The sequence below is a fragment of the Limulus polyphemus genome, unplaced genomic scaffold (genome assembly GCF_000517525.1).
Source record: "Limulus polyphemus unplaced genomic scaffold, Limulus_polyphemus-2.1.2 Scaffold2781, whole genome shotgun sequence".
NCBI classification, from domain to species: Eukaryota; Metazoa; Arthropoda; class Merostomata; order Xiphosura; family Limulidae; genus Limulus; species Limulus polyphemus.
Genome location: NW_013668391.1, coordinates 70,623 through 80,016, shown reverse-complemented (window position 1 = coordinate 80,016; position 9,394 = coordinate 70,623). Strand labels below are relative to the sequence as shown.

Genomic DNA, 9,394 nt, shown 5'->3' with positions numbered 1-9,394 from the left:
AAATGTTTTTAATTGTGTACCAGTTTAACGTTGAATATTATTTATGATTTTAACTCACTACAATGTTTAGATCATTATAAAAACAAAATATTTATTGAATATTCCGTTAAGAGGGGCTAGCAAAGGAATATTCTGGACAGACATTATCGTCAAGCCCTAACACAGATGATTAAATAAGCTCAACCAACCTTTAGATAATGGAGACACCATATGAAGACTGACAAATGCGCTCCCAACACCATTTCCGAAAATCGTAACCTTCTCCGGATTCCCGCCAAATGCTTGTATGTTCTCCTGAATCCACTTTAGAGCTAACACTTGATCAAACATTCCATAGTTTCCAGGAGAGTAGCGATCTCTGGTGCTAAGAAAACCTGATGAGAAAATAAGGAAACATAAAACGAAGAAATAACAAAATTTTCAAAATAAAACGAAAAGAGGGGGAAAAGAATATTGTAGGCACGATCACCTGAACATGTTATGAATATGGTTGGTGAGAGAACAATGTATTTGCGTTTTCTAGGGACCTTTGTTGTAGTTCAAGTATAACCGTTTCTGACTTTGAACTGTGGCTCAGAGGGAAGACAACCTGTTGGTAGACCAGCTGGATACCAGGATTGACTACCACTCTTATAACGCACCCACATCTGAAAGTGCGAAGCGTGTTTCGAAGCATCATGTCTTGAACCCTAGACTCTCGAATCTCTTGGACCCCAGTCCGATACGCTGTCTACTAGGTCACGCTCGGGACTATTCTATTTGAAAATATGGATACACATCAAAAAACGTTTCGTGTAGCTTTATTATTTCATTAACAACATTTGTGAAATGGTCGTATTTATGGTTTTAAGAACAGTGGATGATAACTTTTAACCATAGCTAAAAAAACGTTTCACACACAAAAAAAGTTTACGTTTCGTGCAGCTTTATTATTTCATTAACAGCATTTATGAAATGGCCATATTTATGGTTTTAAGTACAGTGGATGATAACTTTAACCCTAACGCATAAGTTTCTAAAAAGCCTAAATGGTCCACTATCTTCTGATTTTTTCGAGAGAAAAAAAACACTTTACTTTCATAGGTTTTTAATACTTTCATTTTATAAATTTCATTTAGGCTAAAGTAAATAACCTAAATTATTTAAGTGGCGGAAAAAAAGGCTTCCCCTCTCACTCGTAGTGCTAGCTACCGACCCTGATACGTACATTTTGTTACATTTTTAAACACAGCACAGAAACTCTTATATTAATGAGTACAGTGCATAAAAAAGCAGGACAGGTAATGTGAAAACTATAAGTTCAGGTAAGGATGTCTTTGTGTTTCGAAACTTAAATCAAAATATACATTTTCGTTAATTTAGTTAGAATCGATTTGTAATCTGAAATTAATGTATGCTTCTCTAATATAAGAATGAAAAACAGGAGAACAAAGAAACAATGAAGAAGAAGATTTTTATTAAAACAATAGGCAACATAACAAAATATTTCCTTCATTTAGTTAGGATAGAATTAGATAATCTGGTAGATTCTGATTGCGGAATTAGATAATAAATGAAAGTCTTTACACACAGCTTCAAAATAAATCTTAACTTCCAACACGGTTGTTATGTCACGAATATAAGCGTGTTATTATTTTATGTTGGGCGGGAGATGAGGGCGGGTGTGGTCTGGGATTCATGGTTCGCTGCCGTGTTTCAAACCTATCGGTTCGAAATTAGGGACATCTATATGCGAATAGGTCTTGTGCATTGTTGCCAGAAATTCTACAAGATAATTTCTCTTATCTCTACAAGAGATAATTTGTTGTTTCGAAAACCCTATTCCACAAACGTAGGATATCTGTATTAACCAATGGGCTTTGTAGTATTAGCCACTGACTTAGTAATTTGTAAAATGTTATACTGTATAAGCACTTTTTATTCTTCTAACAAGTACAGCTCAATAATAACATGATAAATTGTGTACACTAAAGTTTAATATACTGTTGCGTCAGCGAAGTCACATGACTAGTGTCACGCCAAGTTTCTAGAACTATCCTGTACCTTGGCGAATGCCCTAGCATTTACTAGATATAGGGTAGTCGGGTATATAAAAGAGAGTGACAACGTGACGGGACAATAATGTGTGTGTAGATAGTGAGTAATTGAACTGCAGTCAGAAGTATTGTTGACGTTCGTTGATATAGCGTTTGTTATTGAGCGACTGTTGAAAATAAGTGTATCCTAAAGTTATATTCGGAAAGAATAAACCAGTTTTATTAAGTAAGGATTTGTGTCGCTAAAGTTTCGTCGGAACGAAGTTACGGAAAGTTAATTAACGAACGGAGACGTAACAATACCAATGTACAAACTTTTCACATTTCGGTTCCTGTGAAATGTCTTATTTTCTTACCACATTCTGTACAACTAATACTTGCCAGCTTCTGATGTTTTCTGATAAACGTCAAGTCAAGAACTTCTGTTTTACCTCACACTCTCTTTTAAAACAAAAAAGAAAAATAATACGATGTCCTGATGAGGTAGTTGGAGTTGTTAAAAAGTGGCCTACTAGAAATAATTAGCAGTCTGACTCTCTAGTTTAGTTAATAAGGCATTCTCCTCCAGCTTCATGAGATAGTTTGAGTTGTTAAAAAGTGGCCTACTAGAAATAATTAGCAGTCTGACTCTCTAGTTTAGTTAATAAGGCACTGTCCTCCAGATTGATGAGATAGTTTGAATTGTTAAAAATGACCTACTAGAAATAATTAATAGTCTGACTCTCTAGTTTAGTTAGTAAGGCATTCTCCTCCAGCTTGATGAGGTAGTTTGAGTTGTTAAAAAAATGGCCTACTAGAAATAATTAGCAGGTTAACTCTCTAGATTAGTTAGTAACGTATTCTTCTCCCGTATAAAAGGATTCAGGTCCACACCCACTAAAAGTAAATTCGAAATTATGACGATATGTCTTATATCAGTCTAATATCATTATAATGATGTATATTATATCAGTTTAATATTATATCCTTTATTTATTGTAAAACTTGGCAATACTTTAAAATGAGTTTACAGAGCCACCTTTTTTAACTGCTAAACATAAAATATTAATGCTGAAACTAAAAGTTAATATTTCTAAACGAATATAAGAAATAACCCACCTAACGGGCCCAACCGATAGTTCATCGTAACAACCACGACGCCCCCTGCTGACGAAAGCCATTCACCTGGGTAGAACCTACCACCGCTTACCTCGTTAGACCCTCCGTGAAGATAGACCATAACGGGTATGGTTTGTGTTGACCTCTTTGAATATTTCACACCCTCAAACACGGACTGAAAATCGCAAATATAAAATGAGTGCAAAGAAGTACACCATTTTTTCAATTATTTGATGTTCCATCATTAGCTCGAGAACTTATGAAAACTGACACTGAAATTAGTTGATCGTGAACTTTTTCAAACATTTTTTTTCTGTGTAACATAATTTCCGTCATTCATTTGTATGAATAAACATAAAAAATAAATATCCATAAACTTTACACATTAGCATATCGGTATCTAGGCTTCTACCCCTGTAAAACCGCGTTTCTTCTGAAGCAGTAAGAAGAAGAAGAAGAAAAAAAGGAAACCAGAATATTGAACAAGTAACGAGTCAATAAAGTATCACAAATAAGAGTACAGTATAAGTCGTACATACCTCAGGGATGTAAATATTTAAACTCAAACAATCTTCACTCTGGCGATATTGATTAGGGGGAAGTACGTTTATTAACTTGCTTTGTTTTTTGTTATTTATCAAATCTTTGATCTTGAAGCGATTGTGTTGAATGCAAAGTGGTCCAAACTCTGTTGCGCTTAAGATACCTGTCCAAGGGTCTTTTCGAACAGGAGCCTGTGAGAAGATAGAATTAATAAATTATTGTATTAAACTTTAATCGACTTCATTATTTTGAAGATAATAACTAAAGCTTTCAAGAATGACTAAACAACCGATTTGTCTAAGCTTCATAAAATATACCCAGCTTTATATACAAAATATGAATTATAGTAATAAAGTATTTATTTTTTCACAGTTAACATCCCAGTACCTGGAAAAACACAAGAGTATGTAGCGGTGTTTATCAAAATATAAGCCCGGCATGGCCAGGTGGTTAGGGCGCTCGACTCGCAATCTGAGGGTCGTGGGTTCGAATCCCCGTCACACCAAACATGCTCGCCGTTTCAGCCGTGGGAGCGTTATAATGTGACGGTCAATCCCACTAATCGTTGGTAAAAGAGTAGCCCAAGAGTTGGCGGTGGGTGGTGATGACTAGCTGCCTTCCCTCTAGTCTTACACTGCTAAATTAGGGACGGCTAGCGCAGATAGCCCTCGTGTAGCTTTGCGCGAAAATTCAAAACAAACAAATTATCAAAATGTATTCACTAACCTTGAACCTGCGGAGGCCGACGGGGGGCTCGGCATAAGGGACATCCAGAAACGCCACCACTCGTGCGTTACTAAGAAGATCAAGAACAGTACCTCTAAGTCGACCATATTTTGTTTCTGCCACTGGTAACGTTTTTGAAAAATTTGCTGCTACAGGATTCGATTGTAATTCTTCTGTGCTCGTACATTGCCGAATTAGCAAAATAACGTTTAATAAAAATGTTAATCTAACTTGTATGTTTAAAGTTTTCATGTTGGTTGCTAGGGCGTGAACATGCTCACCTCGTCGAGTCGTAGAACTTGTATGATATGCGGTTCATCAATATTCTATCTTGATCAAATCAACCAATCGCACAGAGGTTTCGATATTCTTCTTTCGTGCAGATTGAATTCAATAACATGCTTACTGTTTTAGTGCTAACCCCACACGGTGGAAAAACTTGGGAAAAGTAGACGTATTGCGAACCTGGGGACCTCCCTATCGACCGTCTTTTGAAGTTAAGCGAATAATGGTTGTTGTGACGTAAAACTATATCGCGCAAAAACACTTAAAGTACCTGATCCGAAACGCGCTCTGGTTTCTATTGACATACTAGATTGCTCGTTTATTCTAAACTGCAGAATAAACTCAAGTACCATGTAAAGGGACTTCATCAAGATTCCTTTTAAGTTCAGTGGACGGCGCTGTACAGAGATCAAATCGTGTACTCGTAGAGCCAACAAATACAGCACGTGGAAATCGATTGTTTTCCCCTATAGTGGTTGTTTGATTGTTTATTTTAGAGCAAAACCACGTTAGGCTATCTGCTGTATCTACAACGAGGAATCGAACCCCGGTTTTAACGTTGTAATTCCATAAACATCTTTATCCCAACGGGGTGACTTATAATAAAAAATGAAATATAATAATATTCTGAAGTTTCTTGTATATCTAAAATAACAATAATCTGTATTTGATTTCCAGCAAATAAATTATATTCATGAAAGAAAGTAAAGCGAACCGAGACAGTCAAGAGAGAGAGCGAATATCCTAGAAAAAGTGACAAGACCACTCGTTGGTAAATCGTCAGTAACTCGACTTAACAAAGTTCAGTTTATCATGCAATGATACAAGTTATTCATATTTTAGTTACGTGGTTACAGGGATAATAACACCGCTGGTGAAGTAGAGTATAGAGAGAAAATCTTGGTCGAATGTCGTCACGGAATTTCTTTTAATGCATCAGTAACAACAAATCTTATGGTCATAATTGTTACTAATATTGCTAAATTTTTACGGTGATGACTTTTCTATGTTGCTAATAATTGGGTGGCAACTATTGTTGAAGCTATATGTTATCTGTTTCAATATAATTGGCTCTCCAGCTGCTCAGCGATAAGTCGGTAGGCTTACGACGCTAAACATCGAATTTCGATACCCATAGTGGGCAGAGCACAGATAGTCCATTGTGAAGCTTTGTATTTAACGACAACCAAACCAATATAATTGTTAATAATATAACTAAGCTTTCATAGAAGACAACCATTTGATGAGAACTTATTTCTTCTGGATCAGTAGCAAGAGAAATGACACAGCTAAACTTTGAGAGGTAACAAAACAACGTTTAATGAGACTATACTTATCCTAATGTTACGTCTCCGTTCGTTAATTAACTTTCCGTAACTTCGTTCCGACGAAACTTTAGCGACACAAATCCTTACTTAATAAAACTGGTTTATTCTTTCCGAATACAACTTTACGATACACTTATTTTCAACAATCACGCTAAAACAAACGCTATATCAACCAACGTCAACAATACTTCTGACTGCAGTTCAATTACTCACTATCTACACACACGTTCTTCTGTCACGTTGGCACCCTCTTTTATATACCAGACTACCCTATATCTAGTAAATGTTAGAGCATTCGCCAAGGTACAGGATAGTTCTAGAAAATAGGTGGCGCCACACCAGTCACGTGACCTCGATGACGCAACACTAAGTTACTGATCATTTATTTTCTGCCGCATACATTTTGCTTGCTAAGGTGTCAATTGTCATTTTTCGTTGAAACAAACTAAAATGTTTTGTTGTAAAATAAAACAATAGCTAAAACAACAATACCTTGAATACTCCAATTTATGTACAAAATAATCGTAAAATACAGTGGTCTTGGTTGGTAAGCGACGGGTTTTCTGTCTTATAATGCTGAAATCTAGGGTTCTATTCCACGCACTGAACAGAGATAACCCACTGTGTTTAACTAAAACCAAACCAATATTTTAGACTAAACTAAACATTTCTAGTTATCATACCCAAATATCTACTTGGATCAACGGTTTCGGGTATCACCTTGACAAGGACCAGTTTTGCTTAAAGTCATACCCGAGTTTCTTGGTTTTAGAAAAATAACTGCTTACGTTTTTTTTTTTACTCAAATATCCGAAACCGCTATCACTTAATTACTGATAATTTAATATAGTTTAATATACCTGGTACTCATTTAAACAACACTGCCTGCCAGCATAGCAACAATGACTGTGATGCGCAATAAAATACTTTTTTTGTCTCCTTCTAGTGGCTAAATTATAAATTTCAGAACAATTGTAGTAGACTCCTCCAATATTAAGTCACTCAATATGCTTGAAATAATACAGAAGTGGACAAAGGTAATGAAGATATAGAGACAGTTATATATATATATTGATTGATAAAGCAAATAAATGGGTTTCTACTTCCTCAACTAAAGAGACGAGATGATGTTTAGGACCCTAATTTTTAATCAGTGAGACTAAAAAATAATTTAAGCTGTGGGAAAGTTATGTAAGTAAATGTCAATCACGACATTCGGTTCAAGAAGTTGGATAAAGTCCTCGTGACGGTGGATTCTGCTGGTTGGCTGCCTTCTCTCTGGTCAATTCTAAGAGTTTCTCACCTAGCTTTCTAACCCATGCACATAAGGTTTAGGTTGAAAATGCAAACTCCATTAAAAATAAACGCTGGCAAATAATTCTAGACATGGTGTCATAATTGTCACCTTTAAAATATATTGTTATGTATCTGCTTACAGGAAGGAAATTTTTAGGTAACATAAAATATGTTATTATATAGGTTATTGAGACTTACACCCAACTTTGAGTTATTGAGGTAGTATTTTATATATATATTCCACAAGACAGACACAAGTCTTCTTTAGTGGTGCTACCTCCCTGTGGCTTAGTGGTAAACTTGAGGGTTTATAACATTAAATTTGGAGCTCGCTACCCACGGTGAACACAACCCAGATAACCCCGTTGTGTAGCTTTGTGTTTAAAAACAAATTAGCCTTTTATACCTATGGTTTCCCGGTGGGACAACGGTATGTTTTCGGAATGACAGTGCTAAAATCAGTGGTTCGATTTCCCTCGGTGGACACAGCAGATAGCCACACGTGGGTTTGCTATAAGAAAGCATACACACTTATACCTATGTTACAAAGGATATTATAGTCATACATGTCAAATTATTGAATTAGCTCGATTAGACAGGAAAAAATAAGTGACAGAATGTCAGTGGGTCTATCATATTCATAAATCAACAAAATGAACACATAATTCTTATAAAAATCAAGTTAACTGCAGACTTTTTTTTCACATTTCTCTTAATTTGTTCATGTGTATGTGTGAGAGAGGGACATTTGTTTGTTTGTTGGTTTGTAGTTAAGAGCAAAGCTTCAAAACGGGATATCTGTATTTTGCCCGTGGTGGGTATCGAAACTCTGTTTCTAGCATTGTAAGTCCACAGACATACCACTATGCCACTAAGGGGGGGGGGGGGTGCTGCAGTTAACTTCATTCTTGTAACATTATTTAGGCTTATTGGTTTTCAACAGTTCTCCAGCTTTCGGCGTTTTAAACTGTAAAGTTCGAAACATTCATTTCTCCCAATTTAATAAAAGAATTCAATTAAAAAATGCTTCGAAAACTGAATGTTTGAAAGTGTCATTCAATAATAACATATTTTCTGGCATATTGTACAATTACATAATTGATAAGTTATTCTAAAATAGAAATATTTCTGCCTAAAAATAAGATTTAATTTGTGATCTAACAACATTCGTCTGTGTAACTGTTATTTCTACTTTCTCTGAACAATTACTATACCACAACTGTTCTTTTCGTCATTTTATTTCTCCGGCAGATGGCGAAGACCGAAAGTACTTGCTGTTTGGAGAAATGACATCATAGTGATCAATATCTTACTGTGTTGTATAAACGTATGGTATTTCGTAAACAGTGATTAAACATTTTAAATATAAATTAACGTCAGAACTGGGAAGAGAGAAAATTTAACATTTTGGACCGAAATGGGAGCTGTTTTAGGAGTTTGTACAGCTGGCCAAGTAAGTAATTTCTGTGAACAAATTAAAATGCTATAAAATATATTATTAGAAATAAGAAAATAGTATTCAGCATAAATAGGACAATGACATTTAATTTGTAGGCTTAGAATTTACAATACACTGGCGTTAGGCCTACGTTGTACTAATACTAGTAATACTAATAGTAATAGTTGTACTAATATTAATACTAAGAGTAGTAGTAATAGTCGTAAACTCGTAGTCGTAGCAGAATAATGCCTACGTACTAATATTAATGTGATAGTAGTAAGTAGTAGTGCTATTACCAGTAATACTAATAGTATATTTTTTCGTTGTGCTATGTGCTCAGAAAAAAGAATGGCGAAGTATGGTGAGACAAATCATTCAACTTGTCCTTAACCTTATCCTTTTTAATGTCTGATGACAGAGATGTTAATAGTTGAATAGTAGTGATGCTGTTAATGTGGTAGTACTAGTAACACTCAAAGTATAACTAGTAATAGTATAATAATGGCTGGAGACGGCTTAAATGGGTAATGAAGAAAAACTTTAATATAAGTTTAACATGACAGCAAATGTACAACGTTTCGACAAGGTTTTGTCATCATCATTGATAGTATATACAGGCAGAGCCTCTAGAAGATCCTCAA

The 9,394-nt window shown here is 35.3% G+C and overlaps 2 protein-coding genes across 3 annotated transcripts in view; one reads left to right on the top strand and one right to left on the bottom strand.

Annotated features, from left to right (window-relative positions):
* The window catches only part of LOC106467889 (pyrethroid hydrolase Ces2e-like), a 23,657-nt gene extending 18,752 nt beyond the window's left edge, over positions 1-4,905 (bottom strand). The window contains exons 1-4 of the mRNA XM_013928273.2: positions 4,404-4,905; positions 3,674-3,868; positions 3,135-3,309; positions 189-374 (exon numbers count right to left, since the gene is read on the bottom strand). Of these exons, the coding sequence (XP_013783727.2) occupies positions 189-374; positions 3,135-3,309; positions 3,674-3,868; positions 4,404-4,655 (808 nt within the window). The 5' untranslated portion in view covers positions 4,656-4,905. The remainder of the gene's footprint in view (positions 1-188; positions 375-3,134; positions 3,310-3,673; positions 3,869-4,403) is intronic.
* Positions 4,906-8,589: 3,684 nt separating this feature from the next.
* LOC106467892 (probable serine incorporator) overlaps positions 8,590-9,394 on the top strand; it is a 44,322-nt gene continuing 43,517 nt past the window's right edge. For both annotated transcript variants that reach the window (XM_013928276.2, XM_013928275.2), the window contains exon 1: positions 8,590-8,765. In XM_013928276.2, the coding sequence (XP_013783730.1) occupies positions 8,730-8,765 (36 nt within the window). In that variant the 5' untranslated portion in view covers positions 8,590-8,729. The remainder of the gene's footprint in view (positions 8,766-9,394) is intronic.